At 38.1% G+C, this 19,657-nt stretch overlaps 3 protein-coding genes across 4 annotated transcripts; 1 reads left to right on the top strand and 2 right to left on the bottom strand.

The window, feature by feature from the left end:
* Window positions 1-824: 824 nt before the first annotated feature.
* mcm2 (minichromosome maintenance complex component 2) lies at window positions 825-14,469 on the bottom strand. The gene is made up of 16 exons (XM_079890787.1): window positions 14,381-14,469; window positions 13,459-13,643; window positions 12,445-12,617; window positions 11,903-12,175; window positions 9,962-10,181; window positions 9,065-9,272; window positions 7,665-7,799; window positions 6,951-7,142; window positions 6,775-6,868; window positions 5,678-5,928; window positions 3,424-3,550; window positions 3,112-3,224; window positions 2,475-2,717; window positions 1,594-1,776; window positions 1,350-1,505; window positions 825-1,230 (listed from the first exon to the last, which is right to left on the bottom strand). Exons 1-16 carry the CDS (start codon window positions 14,384-14,386, stop codon window positions 1,120-1,122), a joined length of 2,670 nt encoding a protein of 889 aa, XP_079746913.1. The 5' UTR covers window positions 14,387-14,469; the 3' UTR covers window positions 825-1,119.
* Window positions 14,470-14,698: 229 nt separating this feature from the next.
* ccdc51 (coiled-coil domain containing 51) lies at window positions 14,699-18,151 on the bottom strand. Of its 2 annotated transcripts, none has more exons than XM_079890808.1 (4): window positions 17,787-18,151; window positions 16,957-17,322; window positions 16,699-16,863; window positions 14,699-15,823 (listed from the first exon to the last, which is right to left on the bottom strand). In XM_079890808.1, exons 2-4 carry the CDS (start codon window positions 17,275-17,277, stop codon window positions 15,044-15,046), a joined length of 1,266 nt encoding a protein of 421 aa, XP_079746934.1. In that variant the 5' UTR covers window positions 17,278-17,322; window positions 17,787-18,151; the 3' UTR covers window positions 14,699-15,043. The 2 variants fall into 2 exon arrangements, with proteins under 2 accessions (XP_079746934.1, XP_079746933.1); XM_079890807.1 differs by having other exon boundaries at window positions 17,869-18,151.
* An 80-nt stretch (window positions 18,152-18,231) lies between these two features.
* Window positions 18,232-19,456, top strand: LOC307169979 (translation machinery-associated protein 7). Its single transcript, XM_079890887.1, has 4 exons — window positions 18,232-18,327; window positions 18,685-18,740; window positions 19,035-19,122; window positions 19,266-19,456. The coding sequence occupies exons 1-4, from the start codon at window positions 18,312-18,314 to the stop codon at window positions 19,298-19,300; spliced, it is 195 nt and encodes a 64-aa protein (XP_079747013.1). The 5' UTR covers window positions 18,232-18,311; the 3' UTR covers window positions 19,301-19,456.
* Window positions 19,457-19,657: the final 201 nt, after the last annotated feature.

Genomic DNA, 19,657 nt, shown 5'->3' with positions numbered 1-19,657 from the left:
GGGCTTATTTATTTTAGCGACCAGTATGAAACTAGATTTAAACGGCCAGCGATGGAATCCTGTCGTCGGCCAATCAGAACGCTCTTATTATAATCAACGGGAACACTTTACAATAAGGTTCATTAGTTAACATTATGAACTAACAATGAGCAATACATTTGTTCCTGTATTTGTTAATCTTTGTTTACGTTGGTTAATAAAAAGACAGCTGTTGTTAGTTCACAGTGCATTAATGTTGACAATATCTTAATAAAAGATTAGTACGTTGAAATTAACATTAACAAAGGTTAATAAATGCTGTATGTGCAGTTCATTATTAGTTCATGTCAACTAATAAATCTTATTGTAAAGTGTTACCTTTATTTTTTATTTTTTTCAGAATTGCAAGTTTTTAATTACAAGACATGAGAATTGCAAGAAATAAAGACATAATTGCAAGGTATAAACTGTTTATATCTCACAATTCTGAGATTTGCATGAGTTGTGAGACAGAACCTAAAAAAAGTCAGAATTGTGAGGTATAAACTCACAATTGAGAAAAAATGTAGTTTATTTATTTATTTATTTATTTTTCAGAATTGAGATATAAACTTGCAATTGAGTTTCGAAATTCAGCGCTTTGGGTGTGATAAAATCAAATAAAAAAATATAATGTACCATTATTATTAATTATGAGTCAAAGTCTGAAATTGCAAGATATAAACTCAAATCTGCGAGAAAAGTCAGAAATGTGAGGTCACGATTACCTTTTTTATTCCGTGGCCGAAATAAGCTTCCATTCAAACAAGACCCATTGTAGTTTAGTAAACTACTCAAACACTCAATTACATACACAACTCTAATTTATTGTTCAATAACAGTACAAAAGTTATTTTTCCATTTTTACAACATTCAAATAATTTGACAACAGGGAAAATTCAAGATGTCACATGCAGCCAAACAAGACCACATGAGCTGAGCAGAACACTACAACCGTAATGACTACGGTAACAAGTTCACGAATGGACCAAAAACAGTATTCAATCCATGTAACGACTGGTCCAATAACCACATGATAGAATTATATACAAGTCCGGATGATTCTATGCAACTCCTTGCAAACAAATCCAGGACGACTGCCTAGAACTGCTGAACGATGAGCTTTTTCTTGCTGTCGTGGGAGAATTTGTTCGAGCGGAACAAGTCGCTGTCGTAAAACGCAGACAGGTTGTGGATGTTAATCTGTCGGGCCTGAAGACAAAGAAAGACTGAGTTAAAACTCAAATTCACAAATGACACGTGTAACATGCCTGTAATTCAGTTCTTACTGGAACTTTTATTTAAAAAATGTAAACGCATCTATTAGTTACCTTGTCCACCAGATCCTTCTCTGCAATCTCGATGTTGTCCTGTTGGGCTCCGTAACGGTTGCGCTGATACGAGACCTGTTCAGAAACCAGCTGCTTCAAGATGAAGAGCAACAGCTCGTTGTTGTCTCGCCTGAAGGCCAGATACCGTGCGAACGTCTGTGGAAATGCGACTTCGGTTACCAACTTAACCAGACAGAATCACAAGACTTGCAGAACTGATCCCGGATCAGTACAATCAGCTCACCTTCCGCATGCTCCTCATCACGCTGAACTTCTGTGTGTCGATGAAGCTCTCCAGCATGACTCTGATGGCCATGTTCACGTCATCCTCCTGCACGTAGTCCCGCAGGTGCATGCGAGCGTGAGCCTCCGCCATGCGGATCATGGATTCGATGTGACGCACGGTGATCGGGATACTTCCTGTGGCCTACCAAACAACATGTGTTATGTGTTACACTGAGAAGAACAAACAAACATTTCAGTGGTAACAAGCCCAGACGGACGCAATTTCTGTGCAGATTTTGGGAAACATTTTAAGAGTGTTAAAAAGAATGGGCGCATAAGTTGTAGGAAAAAAAACGAATTACGTTTTTTTTCCCCAACAAAATATTGCGATTTAAAAAAAAAAATTCCAGGTTTTGGCTTTTCCATCCAAAAAAAGCTTTTTGGAGACACAAAGTCGATAAATTAGAAAATGCAGTTTTCGCTGTGAAGCGTGGACTGTGACAACGGAGGTATTTCAAAATTAGGCAATTTTTCTAACAAAAAAAAAAATTTGCTATCGCAATTTAAGTAAAATAATTCACGTTTGCTATGCTTTTGCTTTACGGGCGGCACAATTTAGCCAACATTTTGTGATTATATATTAATATAAACTAAATACAAATTTAAAAAATGACAAACTAAAGAAATATCACCATCTTAATTAATCACTATAAACTAAAAATAACGCACAAGCTGTTCGCGTTTAAGAACACCGTGCCGCGATTCACTCTGAAACATGCAGCGCATATATTTATGTAATTCACAGCCTTTGCGATTTGACAGTCACACTAAGCTATACAGCAATTGCGGTTTTATTTTGATTAATCGAGCAATCCTCGTAAAACCTCAAAAGCGACTCACCATAGACTCTCTTCGAAGGTCGCTGTAGATTCGGGCCACCTTGTCCTGGTCCATCTGATTGAGTTTGGGTCGCACGCGCTCTTTGGCGTACAAGATGTACTTCCTGAGCAGATCCTGCGGGATGGGGGGGGCATCAGAGGTGTTCGGGAGCAGCACTTCCTCTAAACTGGCCACGCCCCCTTCTTTGTTGCTTGGGTGATGTTTAATGTGGCTGCCCACCACAAAGCGAGCCAGCATCTCATCCTAAACACAGAGAATTGCATTATGGGTAATGCAATTGGGAAAGTTTGGAGTGTTTGTCAGCACTTTGAATGTCAATGGACTAAAATTATACATAAAATCAAAAATGTATTAATAGAAAACCCCTAAATTTGGATCAGGTGAAATAACATATGGATGAACCTCATGAAAAACGGTCAAGAACATGTTATATATAAACACACACACATACATTCGATAGTGATAATATATAATTTACATCTAATTTGTATTAGTAATATACACATATATAAATATTTTTACATTTAAAATATAATTTATATACAGGTATGTAGAATTTTTGATTAGACTTTAGGGTCCAATTCTTACTAATAACTAGTTGCTTATTAGCATGCATATTAACAGGATATTGACTCACCTGCACAGGGTCGACGGTGTCTCTTACGACGCACAGAACGTCAAATCGAGAGATGATGGGCTCAGTCAGGTCCACGTTATCAGAGAACGTGAGAGACGGGTCGTAGCGCCCACCTTTAAAAGAAAAAAACTTTCATAAGAAAAATGAATGCTGTCAGAAACGCAGCTGCTACGTTTAGCCCAGCAGGAAGTAATTTAAAACCTGACTGCGCTATAGATTAACATGCATCTCAAAGTGCCGATGGCAAAATTGAAGTTATGACCCTCATTTAGACTTTCATTAAACAGTTCCGTCACCAGTCCCAGAACGCACCGATAGGATTGGAGGCAGCGATGATGGTGCAGCGAGCCTGTAGCGATGTGACGATCCCAGCTTTAGAAATAGAGATGCTCTGCTGCTCCATGGCCTCATGGATGCTGGTCCTGTCCTGATCGTTCATCTGAAGAACACAATTACATGTTCACTGGGGTATTCACCATAAAACATTTAATATTGACTCAAAAATTGGTGGAACAGTGCATCAAAAACCTCTGATGCTCTTCGTGAGTCGGTGTCAAGTGATTGAATTTTTTATTTAAATGAAAATAATGCACAGTTTTAGTTCGATAATGTTTTTTATTTAATATTTTGTATTTGTAGTGGATTTTATGGCACTAAATTATATTTACGCTGTATTTATAATCCATTTATTCACTTTTAGAGCATAGAGCTGATCATTTAACTTCCAACTTGCAACTCGTAAATCTTGAATGCTTTAGAGCAAACACTTCAGTTTGATCTCTCTTCAAAGACGACACTTGGTAGATTATTGCTGAAGTGAAAAAAAGTTTTAAAAAGTGAACTTAAGTTACAGAATTTTACTTTTATTGTTATGAAAAAGTGGGGGAAAATATTATTTTTCATTTTTATAAAAAATTAAATATTAAATATTTTCAAAAACATGTTTTACTCTAAAACTGTGAGAAAATCCAAGCCATAAATCTAAAGTTGTGTTCAAAATTTGAGCTTGATATCTAAAAAAAAAAAAAAAAAAAAAAGAGCTTTCAGTAAGATTTTGCTTGGCCGCAGTACCAAAAGTTTCCACTAGATGAAATTTGTTTCCCATTAAAGTGTAAGTTGCAGGTTAACCACCACAGCCAATTAATGTGTAAATTAAAGTGCTCTATATGTATATATTTAATTATTTCTGTCTTAAAATGCGTTAAAATAACATTTATTGGGGTTTCTTCAACGGTAGCCTGTTTTTTCAGTTACTGGGTGATGACGTCACAAGAGGAACTCGCAACCCATACTCTGCTAGATTCCTACTGTATTATGGCTATTTGGAGAACGACTGAGGATGGAAACCATCAAATTCTTTATGGACCACAGCCCTACAATTTTTAACCGGTCAGGCGTGAGAGAGGGGAGCCATGGCACTCAAAGAGTTATTAATGCTTGGTGTGAGGAGAATTAGTGGAGGGTTGGCCAAGTGTCCTGGTGAGTAACGTTAGCTACGTTATAGTCTAGCCTGGTGCAAACTTAACCCGGATAATATAACGGAACAAGCAAGTCTTTTCAAAATATTGCCGTCATGTAGAATAGCAAGGAGGGACAACGACTGAACTGAATACATTATTTACTTACAGTAAGTCAGTCCAAATCAGAGCTGCAACGTTAGAGATGCACACACTGCACAGGCATCAATAGCTAGTCTCATCGCCGGCTCAAACGTCATGTAATACCCTCCCTCAATCCACGCGTTATCCATTTCTCACGATTTAATTAGCGATGTTTATTGTCAGAAAAGAAAAAGAGAGATCGATGTCCCCATCACTGTGTTTGTGTGGGCTATCAGCAGTGGAGAGTGTGTGCTGCCGTGAGGTGAACGCGGTTTGGAGTTTAGTGGAACAGCTCGACCTGCGACCGGCTGATCTGACGTGCCTGAACCCGTTTGTTTTGCGAATAGCTTATTCTCATTTCAGGCAGGATCACGGTCCCCTTGAAGTCAGCACACACGAGTATGTTTACAATGGAGTTATTTTATCCATAATTTTTTTTTTCAAATAAAACATACAACCAACTTTTCTGAAGTTATGTAAGGCATCTATAGCTGCTAGCGTACGGTAACTCTACTAGTGAGTTCCTCTTATGACGTCACGCCCCATCTAGTGGAAGGGAGCGGGAGCGGTTAAAACCACTGTTAAAAGTGCCAACTTTTCATATTATATCAGCATTTTGGTATAAAAAACAATGGTGGGCGGTTCTTATCTTTATATTTAATAAACACATTGCATTATCTTCGTGAAAAATTTAACCTGCAACTTACACTTTAATTTCCAATGTGCTCATTTTTGACCACGAACAATGCAAGTGTGACTATTTTTACAGGACCATTTAACCTGTTCGAATCAAGTCCATGATTTTTTTTGTGTTCACATAGCAAGAGCCAAAACCTTTACCAAGTTTCGTACCATTTTGATGAATAAAATAAAATAAAAATAAATAAATTACATTTTTCGGTCAAAATGACGAAGAGCACCAGAAGGTTTAAAGCTACAAACTGCTAACTCAAACGTTATCGCACCTTATCAAACTCGTCGATGAGACAGACTCCTCGGTCCGCCAACACCAGAGCTCCCGCCTCCAGCGTCCACTCTCGAGTCACGGGATGGCGCTGAACGTAAGCCGTCAGACCCACGGCGGAGGCGCCCTGTCCTGTCGTGAACACCGCTCGGCTCGCGATCTTCTCTACGTACTTCAGGAACTGGGACTTGGCTGTGCCTGGATCTCCACACAGGAGGACGTTGATATCGCCACGCACCTTGTGCTTCCCGCCTGTTGAGACACAAATTACTTACTTGTACCAACCCAGTTTTCATCTGCTAGAAATATAGAGCTGGTAAGTCCCGCCCCTTCCGTAAAACCCCGCTGGACCTCAAAGTTGAAAAACCGTCAATGCAAGTGAATGGGAGAAAATAATTATTTTCTGGTCCCGTTTGAATTGTGCCATGAATGTGAACATATGTTGACTGTGAATTTTTTATATAACTTTTCGTGTAAAGAATGATACAATTTAGCGGGTAGAAGTTTGATACGGTTAGACTTTGTGTGAGAGCACTTTGTGGACTACAACTCTCGACGCGTTTGAAACGTCAACACCACTAGCACACGGACTAGCTCACGGATCCCGCTAAACATGGCTGAGTCTTTGATGCACTTCACCTCCTTCTTTCAGGGAGAGGACAAAATCGTTGAGGTTGGCGAAAACCACGGGTAAAAGTCAACTTTATGGGGTGACGTCACATGGCGACATGTAGTCTTTCTCGTTATGTCTTTTCCACAACTGCTAGCCGAAGAATCATACCATATACTGTCAAACTCGTAACATGAAAAGTTATATAAAAAATTCACAGACAACATATGTTCACATTCATGGCACAATTCAAACGGGACCAGAAAATAATTATTTTCTCCCATTCACTTGCATTGACGGTTTTTCAACTTTGAGGTCCAGCGGGGTTTTGCGGAAGGGGCGGGACTTACCAGCTCTATGGAACCAGAGATGTATATGTGTGTACTGTGTATAATTATTTTGCATATATAAATTCCCACACATGCATGTATATATTTAAGAAAATGTTTTAATTATTTATAAAATATTTATATGAATGAAGATGATACCTGGATTTTTGGCTTCGCCGCCGAACAGAGCGAGCGCCAGGCCGCGCTTAATGTCCTCGTGCCCATAGATGGAAGGACCGATACTTGCGAAAATCTGTACGAGGAAAAGTAAGCTTAGTCTGGAGAAACTTTCAGATGCGTATTAAAATGTCTGGGAATGTGTGAGCATCACGCACCCGTTCTCCGATGCGCTCGTCTTTGGACAGAGCCATGATGGCTTTGATGTCTTCATCGGTGAGCTCCGCCACGGCCACGCCCTCATCCTTACGAGCAATGTGATTGGCCAGGATTACGGTGGCGAAGACGGGGAAGCCGTTAGCCATGTTGAGGGAGCCGTCGTAGTTGTTGTGGTAGATTCCTGTGAGCTCCTGCCAAAATACATATTTGGAGGGTATATTAATATTAATAATAATAATAATAATAATAATAATAATGTTACATTTATATAGCACTTTTCTGGGTACTCAAAGCGCTTTACATATGGTGGGGGGAATATATTCATGTTTTATTTAAATCATGTTATATTGGGAATACATACATTTAGAAGGGCATATTTTGCTTTAATGTTATTTGATAGTTATAGTGATATAAACAAAAAGCAAATTTCAGAAACTTAGTTTTAAATATTTACAGGTCAAAATTGAAATATTTGTGTACATGTTTTATTACATATTTATGTCAATATAGTTCAATATTGTGATTTTATGTAATTTATATGAAGATGTTTAATGGTCAAAAAGGTTTTAAAGTCCAAACTTAATAAAGAACTTCATCTTATGCCACTAATCTTAATCTGTCATCTCCTGTGGCGGTGAGGGATTGTTGGAGTTCGGCTGGTTTATTAAAGGGGATTTGAGAACTATCGCAGTAATTATGGTCTGTCGACTCACGATCTCGTCTCCAGGTTTGCAGTGGTCCACCAGGTCGGCCAGCAGGATGGCGTCTTTGGAGCGAGGCAGGCGACCCGCCGCCACTTTCCCAGGACTCTCCTGAATGGTGATTCGCTGGTAGTTCTGGTACACGGTCTGATAAAGGCAAGAACGCTAGTTAACATCAGAAGAAAAGAGAAACAGCTGCATCCTGCTGCCATAGCAACAACTGGCAACAACTGAGATTAGGGTTGGTCTCTTATCAACACATTTACATTAAGACAGAAGCAAGGATCTTAGGCAAAGATAACTTAGGCATTTCTAATATATATTAGCTTGTTATTTAATAATTTATATAATTTAGAACACAAAAAATTATACATAAAATATAGTTGATTAATAACCAACCTCTAAATTTAGATCAGGTGAAACAAATATGGATGAACCTCATGAACATGTTATGTCACCAAATAACTAAAGACACAAATGCTATATGCACTATTTTATTAAAGTGTTCTTTATATATACATCGAAATATAAATAGATATATAGTAATAATATATGATTTACATCTAATTTGTATTAGTAATATACACATATATAAAAAAAAATGTACATTTAAAACAATTTATATACAGGCTTATATATAATATTTGATAAGTTTAGGGTCCAATTCTCACTATAAAAAAAAATGTACATTTAAAACAATTTATATACAGGCTTATATATAATGTTTGATAAGTTTAGGGTCCAATTCTCACTATTAACTAGTAGCTTATTAGCATGCATATTAATAGGATATTGGCTGTTTATTAGTACTTCTAAAGCACATATTAATGCCTTATTCTGCATAACCATATTCTACATCCCTTAATCCTACTCAATATCTGAATTTAACAGATTATTAGTAAAGTGTTGCCTCATTACGGTGGTAATTATACTGAATTTTTACTGATCTTATAGTATATTGTAGCATGAATTTTAATTTATAAGGCAGACATAACTAATTATATTTTAATTTAATTGTGAAAACGTGCTTAAGTGATATAAAAATATGGTAAATGAAATCACTTGACAAGCACTATTTTTTCTTTCCAATGTTGATATTTCACAGTTGGAAGAGACTTAAAAAAAATTTACATTAAAAACATGCATTTTAACATAGATGTTAGATTTTGATGTTAAATCCACTATTGTTTTATATAGAATTGTTCTATAGTCTATACAGTATTTAATGCAAATACATCTTGCAAAAAAACAAACATATTAATGCTCTTTAAAAAAGACTTAATTTTCTTTATGCATGAAGTTTTTCTTTTGATTTGGAGGTGAAAATGACCTAGATAATTTTGTTTCATAACATCAATCTCTTCATCTCTACGGGAAATGAAATGTGGCACAGCATGACCGTCCTCACACACCTGCTCCATGTTGATATCGAACGGTCCGAGCGACTGACACTCGGGACAGGAGCCCGGCTTCACCTCCTGGTTCTGGGACTGGAAGAATGGACCCAAGATGAAGTTACACTTGTTACAGTTGTACTTCACCATCCCGAGCTGGGGCAGGACTCCAGTGCAGCAGGTCACGACCCCACTGGTGCGGATCAACTGGTTCAGATGAAGCTGCCTGGAAACAAAAATATAGAAATTATTAGGGGTGTAACAATATATTGCGTCACAATACAAATATTTTGTGGATTCTGACATGTATTGTGTATAGTTCACCCAAAATGAAAAATACTGTGAGAAAAAGATTCAAGTTTTCAGAGTTTTAGTGTCAGTACTACAATAAACTACTGTATAATGTTGAATTTAATGTATAATAATGCAATGGGGGAATATTTATTCATCCTGATAATGCCAAATGTCTGATGCTACCAGTAAAAAAGTGGCGTACATTATTTTAAATACATCGAGTCAGTGACAGAGTTCAAGCATATTTGTCCAAAATAATTCTGTATTTTCAGCTTCAGAATCATGAATGTTGTTATTCTGGTGTCTTTATGTTCCTGTTCACTGGTTTTCCAGCATCAAATCCAAGCATATTCATTTACACTCACAATGTAATACCAAATTTAGCATTTTAATCAATAGTCCATTTTTTGTTAACCTATTATCAAGTGTCTTGAAGTATCACAATAATATCGTATTGTGAGTTCAGTATCGCGATAATATCGTATTGTGAGTTCAGTATCGTGATATGTATCGAATCGTGACATGAGGGTATCGTTACACCCTTAGTAAATTATATATATAATATTATTTCTTGAAGAACCAAGAGGACTGCAAGCACAAAAGAAGTGGATTTGCTCGTACCTGAGGGATCGCAGTTCTTCCACCAGAGGCAGGTTGCCGATGCGGACGTGGATTTCGTGCGCGATCCGGTCGTATTTTGGGTACATGGCCAACACCACCTCTTTCGCGGCTTCGTCGAAGATCTTCAGCATCTCCGCGGGAGCCTCCGGCAGAAAGTACGCCAACACGTGCTCCCTGGACGCCAGCTCTTCATAGTTCACCAGCAAACTCTCCTTATTTTCTGAAGAGATTGCAAAATGTCATGTCAAACGTCTGGATTATAGAATAGGGTTTTTCCCAAGCGGCAACACGCAAGTGACTTAAAGGTGCCGTAGAATGGATTATTTTATTATTTTATAATGTTTCCTGGGGTGCCCTTATAATGTTAGTATGTTTTTTAGATCAAAATTTGTTATAATTTAGAAATAAAAGGCATATTTCCTAGCCTGATTTCATTCCCTGGATTGAACACTCTGTTTGAAGGGGCGTGTCTGCTGTGAGACTTCAGTGTTGTTGCCCACTGCTGTGATTGGCTGACATGCTTGCATATGAAATATCTGGCATTACATGTAGAGCTATCTGGAAAACTTTTACTATTACAGCTTTTATACGTTTTTACTATTACAGCTATCGGGATTAACGAATCATGAGAAGTTTTTTAAGTATTTAGATCTATTCCAGCATTGAGCAGATGACAGCCTGTTGATCGCGTGAATGAAGATCTTATCACTGCAACGCGATCTACTGATGCATAAACAGTATTGAACGACTTTGAGAGAAAGATTATCTGTCTGAACTTGAACAATTACACATCAGAAATTCACATAACCCACTGGTTCTCCAGAGGCTCGGATGAAGGAACTAAAAAAATACTTTTGTGTTCATTTGTACTTCCAAACACTGAGCAACTGCCATGCTTCGTTCGCTCGTTTGCAAGCCACGATGTCTCTCGAGGAAAAAACAATATCGCGCTGGATCTAGATAACACAGTGTAAATTATTGTTAATAAAATCACTACTTACCGCTTGCGGGAATATAACGTTAGTTGAAATTGCCCCCTTCGTCCGTTTGAGACGCCAAGAGAAGCCTGGCTGCTTGATATATGTTCCAGGTTAGAAAAACAGTCCGCGGTGAAATGGGCAGAGCAACTAACAACTTCGAATTAAACTGTAGCGGTATCCGATTATAGATAGATCTGCCATTTTCCCTCCTGCTTGTTTCTTCACCTGCAGAACTTCTGATGATTCGGCTGCGCAGTTTCGCCTGGCACTGAGCATGGGCTGGCATATGCAAATTTTTAGAGGCGTACATATTAATGATCCCAACTGTTGCGTCACAGTCGGTGTTATGTGGAGATTCGCCTGTTTTTCAGGGGTGTTTTTCAAAAACGAGATTTAAATAAGAAAGGGAAAACTATGGTGTTTGAGACTCACTGTATGTCATGTCCATGTACTGAACTCTTGTTATTTAACTATGCCAAGATAAATTCAATTTCACATTCTAGGGCACCTTTAAGCTGCAATTCATCGACTGGCCTCTAGAGACAGGCTGCAAAAGAGAGTCAATCCCATAACCCCCCCATGTTAAAATACTTTACAGCAGAAAAAAAATATGTTTACAGCCTGGTACAAAAAGTGGTTTTGGTCTAATTTGCCCTTCATGAAAACTCTTTTTTTTATAACTCATCCGTTTAAATTATATTAAGCCTTAAAGTTCTGCATAATTAAGGGCGTGGCCACTTGAGTGACAGGTGGATTGCAGCTGATGTCACTACTAGCCGTTTGTCTGCTGTCTGTTAGCGTAACGTCACCTCAGCTAATCCTCTTTGCCCATTTTCATTTATCAAGGAGTGACGCGATACAAAGATGCTGACAGCTGGCTCCGCCTACTTTGGGCTTCAAAAATGCTCTTCAGAAACATTTTTTTTAGTCTGGTTTTCCCAGATGCCCGTCCACCACCCACCTTTGCACATGTCGCTGATGCGCTCTTTGAAGACGTTGTGTCCGTGCTCGTCCACATGTGTGCGCAGGAAGTTCTTGAAGCGGTGGTAGATCTCCAGTCGCGGGGCGGCCATTGAGACCCACTCCCGGACCGTGTGGCCCTTCATGTCCTCCAGGTTCTCAATGCTCTCGATCATCTCTTCATCCTCGCCGTCCAGCGCGACGCCATCGGCTGCCCTCTCCGCAAGAACACGCTGCCTCTTCGTGGGCCGCTTGTCGTCCTCGTCTTCACTGTCTGTACATCACAGAAACATCAACTACAGTTAGACTTTTGTTTAATGACAATTTGCAGACTGATATTAATTTATGTCTACAAAATTTGGGAGGGGGATCAAATAGCGATTTTTCCGATTAAAAATGTCCAGATCACTCATGATTTGATAAATCACACTAAGCCATATGCCGATATTGGTTTTATTTCAATTAAATGTGCAGCCCTACATTAACTAATCTTCAGTGGTTTGCAGTAAAGTTAATTGTTATTTAGCAGACTAAACCGCCCACCGTAGAGGAGTCCGCGGCCGATGCGGCCCATGCCAAGGCCCTGTTCTCTGTCCCGCCGTCTCATGGCCGCTTCTGCTTCCGCCCGAGCTCCAGGTGAGAGTTCACTCAGATCTTCATCCTCATCCAGACCTTCCACTTCATAACGGTCCAGTTCTGGGATGGCACGGTAGTCTCTGTGAAAAATACCCTCGTTAGCTACATTTACATTCATTTAGCAGATGCTTTCATTCAAAGTGAACTTGTTTTGCATGCAAAGTTGTGAATTTAACAAAAATAAAATGGAGTATCACATTAAATATTCGCGCCAATTTCAATATTCGTGTTTGTTCAAGAGAACAAAATCGTCATTTCCTAGTAAACTGGCACAAAGTATCAATAATAAAAATGGTTTGCTGAAACCAGTGAAGCCACTATGGCTCTTTTTTTCTGTTCCTGTATAATAAATGACTTGCAGCTCAGAGCTTGCAGGCAAAACACAATAACAAATGCTGTTGTGCTATCTTGTGTTCTGACGCCCAATGTTTGAGAATGGAATTGCGTGAGACGGTTCTGGGAGATAATTATACCAATTAATTTTAATGACAGACACTGGCTCAGGCATTTCAGAATTACTAAAACTGTGTGCAATGAGATTTACTTTATTGTAGGTTATGCGCAAGTCTTTTTTTTTTTTTTTGATGGTCTTTTAATGTTTTTTATGCAATAACCCCAAATTTGCATTAAAATATTTACTATTTTGAATGCCATGTAAGCAGAAAGGCTATCTACGTGGCGATCAACTAAACAGAAAACATACAAATATGTTAATAGAAACATAACTATTGATAAAATAGTAATTTAACTGTTTAGAGACTTTCATATTGGCGTATCAAATTCTTTTAAGCACAATATTTATTATTATTTTGAGGTGAAACATGACCTGGACATGTTTTTGAGACGTTTCACGAGGTTCCTCCCAAACAATCACCCTGTTAATCTGCAAACCATCACAAAGACAGCCACATCATCTCTCACCTCTCCATCCCATCTCCGATCAGCTCCTCTCCATCTCCGTCGTCCTCATTGGGAATGTTATCTCCCAGAATCCCCTCGGACTCGTCCTCAAACGGAGGCAGGTCTCTGCCGGGGCTGGAGGTCAGGTCACCCCGCCGGGAGCCACGAGTGGGGCTGGTGGCCATCTGAAACGACTCTGAGGAATCCTGTTTTGAAGCAAAAAAATGTCACTGTTATAGAAAACAAAAATCTTTCCACTAGAATTGGATGTCAAAGGACCGACTGACCTAAAGTGACTGAAAGTAGATCAGGTATTAATACTGAAACTAACTCAATATCATTACTGCAGAAAAACAGACCTGTCAATCAGACAATATGTAAAATAAAAAAATAAAATAGAAAATAAAAAAACGTATGCTCTACTTTCATACTAACCTTACACAAGAACAGTCACTCACTTGAAACCACAACAGTTACACAAAGAAACTAGTTTAACCCACGTGGGACCTTTTTTAGACTGGCTTAACCCTTTACAACACAATAGCTTAAAATAATCAACATGTCAGTTCAGGAGCTTTTCAGTTAAAAACAAGACACGGTTTTTTTGTATCTGTATAATTTTTGTCGGCTTTTTAACAGGCCTAAGTTAACTGATTTGACAGTTACAGTTATAACAAAAAAAATATACAAAACTCGAATTAAAATGGCTTTTGTGGAAATGTAAACGCACATTTGTTCAAATTTGTATATTATATTGAGTTTACTGTTAAATCGAGATCATTATATTGCATTATCGACCAAATAAAATAATACTTTTATGTGCCATGTACATTTCACACATAATCAGACACGTTTGCAAAGGTCAAATACTTTAAAACACATTTAAACTATGGCTTAAATGATTTGTTTACATATAAACTGATTATATACAAAACACACTCACCGCCATGTTCTCGCGTCCGTCTTAAACAGCAGCTCGACTGAAGACTAGTTTTTCCCGGGAAGACTAACTTTTCGCGCGAAATTATCCACGTGACCACAAAGCGCGCGAGAAACGGCATGAATATGAATTGAGGAAGAGAGTCAGAGCACTGTGATTGGTCCGTTGGCAACTGCGTCACTCTGATCTGAACGCTCATTGGTTCGACGCGTGGAAAGGGACGGACATGTTAGGAGTCTTAGAAAAATAAAACTAGACAAAGCACATTGTGACAGTGAACGATCACATTTTGCTTCAAAATAAGCACACAAGAGCCGCTGTGACTCCTAATATGGTTTTTAAGTCCACAGTTTATACATTTTAGTACATATTTTACAAGTTTCTAATAAAATTATCTAGATTTTTAGTTAAAAAAAGAAAATGTGAATGGGATAGGACTTGTGATAATATTTAAAAAAAAATTCCCCAAAATTAACCACACTTTGAAGGATAGTATTCTAGCACGAAGAAAGTATAACAATGAACATAAAACATTGATTCTTAGTATGACAATATTTAATCTTTCACAACCGAGAGCAATAATCGTACTCTTTAATTACATTATTCTCAAGTGTATTATCATAGTGTATTGGCCCCTCAAGTGCCTGCACATTGCCTGCACACATTTCAAGCACCTCTCAATATAATGTACAGAACTGGCACAGTCACAGCAAACGCCGCACAGGTCAGGACTGTATTATATAGACTCGTTTTGTTGATGTGCGCCTCTAGTCTTTTCTCAGTTTGACCGAGGCCTTGAACGACTAACTCTGTGTCACAAACAAGAAGCGGAGAGTCTCGTGCTTGAATGACCGGCCTCTCCAGGGGCCGAGACTGCAGGGTCGTCTTCACCGCTTGAATCTCCGTCCCGACCTTCCCGACGCCCTCCTCCAGCTGCTCCAGCTGTGGTTTCAGGCTCTCCATGAGCCCTTGGGCTCTTTTGCTGTGTTGGAGAATCTCTTGAATGGCTTCTTCTGAGGCACTAGATGTGGAGGTTGGGACGATGGCAGTCGCTGGCGGGACGAATGTTGGCTTGACTGTTTTCGTACCTTCTACGCCTCCTTTCACACTCCCCCTGAGGGAGTCGATGAGGTTGCTGAGTTCGTCTTGTTGCATTTTATGCATGCTGGCTTGGACCTTAATCGCTTCTTGAAGACTCACCGGACCTTTCTGGGCCTCCAGCAACAAGCTCTTGAGTTCCTGCAAACGTACCCGGTTTATATAAGTGGAGCCCATCACCCCAATGACGGCGCCCAACACTGAACCAATCACGGACCAGTTTTTGGTACGTTCGGCCCTGGTCCTTTCTTTCTCGTGGCTTGCTCGCACCGCAGCCGAGAAGAGCGCAAACTTCTCTCGCTCGCCTTCTTCTGCGTTCTCATACGCCGTTCTGAAGCGCCGTTCTTCCTGTAAATGATAAAAACGTTAAAGGGAAGGTGCAATCTATCTATCAAAAAATTGAAAAAATTACAATTTTTTTATGTTTTTGAAAGAAATCTTTTCTGCTAATCAAGATAAAAATGCAGAAAAAAAGAATTATATTGTGAAATATTATTACAATTTAAAATAATGGTTTTCAATTTGAATATACTTTAAAATAGATTTATTTTTTTCCGTGATCAAAGCTGAATTTTCAGCATCATTAGTCCAGTCTTTAGTGTCACATGATCCTTCAGGAATCATTCTAATATGAGGATTTGACGCTATTTTTTGGGAATCTGTGATACTTTTTTAAGGATTTTTGATGAATAAAAAGCTAAAAAGAACAGCATTTATTCAAAATAGAAATCTTTTCTAACAATGTAAATCTTTAATATCACTTTTCTTTCAATTTAACACATCTTTGCTGAATAAACATTAATTACTGACTGCAAACTTTTGAACAGTACTGTCTATTGTTACAAAATAATTCAATTTAAAATAAATGCTGTTCTTTTTTTTCTTGTTCTTCATCAAAGAATCCTGAAAAAAAGTATCAGAGGTTAACAATAAAACATATTAAGCAGCACAACTGTCAAACATTGACAATAAATCAGCATATTATAATGATTTCTGAAGGATCATGTGACACTGAAGACTGGAGTAATGATGCTTTTCACAAAAATAAACTCTATTTTAAAGTATATTAAAATAGAAAACCATTATTTTAAATTGGAATAATATTTCACAATATTACAGTTTATTCCATATTTTTGATCAAATAAATGCAGCCCTGGTGAGCAGAAGAGACTTCTTTCTTAAAGAAATGAATACAGCACTGTGCATTACTAGATCTTCCTCACCTGCAGTAGCTTGTGTTCGAGTGTGGCTAACTCTAAATAATGAGCCTCTTCACGAGACACACGGTCCAAACGGTCCCTCACTTCCTTCAGCCGGACCTGAAGAGCCTCCAGGCTGGTGTGAGCTTCTCTGACGATTCCTCTGGCGATCATGAAGGCCTTTTCAGCCTGATGGCAATACATAATTCACATTATATTGACATATGAATGAATCCAAGAGTGAAAAGTGCACCTTTTTTAGGTCATTTGTCAAACGTGTACCTCTGTGACATTGGACTGAGCATCTCGGACTTCATTAAGCCCGACAAACTCTTCATAGCGCTCCCACCAGTAGTTGACGGTCACTGTAGTGGTTTTCACCAAATTTCGGCCCCATTGTTTCCCCAGATCTCCAGCATACGTTAACGCAGACGCTGTGCGCTCTTTCACAGACGTCATTTTATTCGGCTCATCTTTCGGGCTCTGTTGCTGTGTGCAATAAGTTCTGTGGAGGTTCCACTGGACCGGGACAGACAGCTGGTGTCGGTGGAGACATGTGGAGACATGGCTGCTCGAAAATACAGTTTTCCCTCTAAACCTCATCGAAGAGCCTCATATGGGGGATATTACACACGTCAAATATAGAACCTGCAAGAATAAATACATTGGCTTTGTGAAATGATCCAATCAGTGTTCCTAAAATAAAGATAATGATGTTTTCTAGCTCGAAAATGAACATAATTTGCATTTGCACTAGGCTATAAGAATGGATAAAACAAAAACACACTATATTGGGAGCAAATACATAACACAGGCAGGTTAACAATGATAAAATACGACTGATACATTTGATTTGGGCTTCAATTTGTATTTTTGAAAGAGCTTCTATGTAAAGTCCTAAGGACAGTTACACAACATACACACAACATATAAAATAAAGTTTCTATGTTGGTAATTCAAAAGTTAAATACACAGCAAAAATATGTCTAATGTAACTATGACGCTGTTATATTTACATACATTATTTCCGAGCTAATGAATGAATAGTGTCGGTAAAATAATGTTTACAGTTCAAACTGAATTCATTTCAGGATTAAACCAACAAAACGCACCAGCGATTCTCCGTTCAATCACGTTTCTTCTCGGGCCACTATTTTCTCATGTTTACAGAAGACTGTGTAGTCCATAAAATACCTGTCAAATTTCCTGAAATGTCATCTTGTAGCATGAGCGCATTTCTTTCAGGCAGTAGCTGGGCTTCCTTTGAACAGATTCATTTGTTAATGATTCAGTTGAACCGATTCTCAAAGCATTTGTAAGTCACTCGATTGCATTATCAAGCCTTTTTAAAGAAACATTATAAGAAGTTCGCTTGGCAACACAACGGTGAGGCTAGCTGACATGTTGGGATCGGTTGGGATCATAAACAAAGCAAAATCTGATATTTTGCGTTTGCGAACACTACGACTCAAACGAATCAAAACAGGTTTTGAACCAGTTCAGTTACACGAACCAACCTAACGAATCGATTCGCCGAATTGAATCTCTCTCAGGCACAAGACGGGCGCACTACATCCGGGTAACAGCTGGGGTCCTGACAGCGCGGAAAAAAGCATTAGCTATCTAATCTGAGCAACATGTCTGGAAGAGAAGGTAATATTAATCTAAATAAACTCCCTAAACATGACAGTTTGATTGTGTAAAACGTCGTAGGTAATAAAAACGCTATTTCCCGATCATGCCAGGTTTTTATAGATGGTAAATGTCGATATTTAAAAAAAAAAAAAAAATTTTGTACACGATGCTATCTGCGTTAGCTGTATTAAAGCATTTCACTGCATTTTAATAATTTGAAAGTTGATATTGGTCCTTTCTTTTGTTGTTATACTAAAAAAAGTCAATTTATATTTCTTATTACAATGTATATTTAATATTTTTTTCAAAATTTGAGTTTAGTTTTGATCATGTAATTATGGTTTCAAATATCAAAATGATTTATTCTCTGTTCAGGAGGTAAAAAGAAACCCCTCAAGGCTCCTAAAAAGCAGTCGAAAGATGTGGATGATGTAAGTTCGTACATTGAGGTTTGGTTGAAGTGTTTATACATAAACACTGAGATTATGGTTTGTGAACTGGACAGATCAGCTGCCTTTAGAGTAAAGTAATGACTACAGAAATGTATGTGTAAGAATGTAAATGTACCTTGAAATGCAATGCAAGTCGCTTTGGATAAATGCGTCTGCCAAATGCATAAATTAATATCTACCAGTCAAAGTTAGAAAATTTTGAAATGATGGTTTGTACATTTTCTTGACTTGTTGAATTGTACACACTAATTCTGTTTTATTTACAAACTACAGGAGGACATGGCTTTCAAACAGAAACAGAAAGAGGATCAGAAAGCAATGGAACAATTGAAAGCCAAGGCTGCCGGAAAAGGACCTTTAAGTAAGAAACACACAAAGCCACCAATCATACTTTCCTATTTAAATGAAGTTTTTTATTTATTAATGCAATGTAGAAAATATTTCTGAAAGTTTTTGAGTTGTTCCTTTTCTCAACAAAGTTTCTCCTTTGATTTCGTTCCACAGCTGGAGGTGGCATCAAGAAGTCCGGGAAGAAATGAATGTGTTTCAATGTTTATTTGCTTGCTGTTCAAACCATCAACTTATGATTTGGGTCCACAATAGCAATGTCAAATGAATTTTTTTTAGTTACTTTATATTTCTCATGTAAAGAAAATGTTAAAAGGAATAAAGTTTGTGATGACTGTAAATTTAAATTTCAGATTTTAATGTCTTTGATTTTTGAAACCTAATTCAAAGCTCAGTACAATATCCAAACATTTCAACTTTAAATTCACATGTAAACAACTCCATTTCTAAAAATTTTGTTGAAGCTTATCCATCTTTATATTCAGCTCTACAGTCTCACTTTTCATATCTCCAAATGTATGGAACATCTTTGATTACCCGAAACAAAA

This window comes from Squalius cephalus, assembly GCF_949319135.1.
Source record: "Squalius cephalus genome assembly, chromosome: 13".
NCBI lineage: Eukaryota > Metazoa > Chordata > Actinopteri > Cypriniformes > Leuciscidae > Squalius > Squalius cephalus.
Note: the sequence above shows the minus strand (reverse complement) of the source record. Positions and strands in the feature narration are given on the sequence as shown.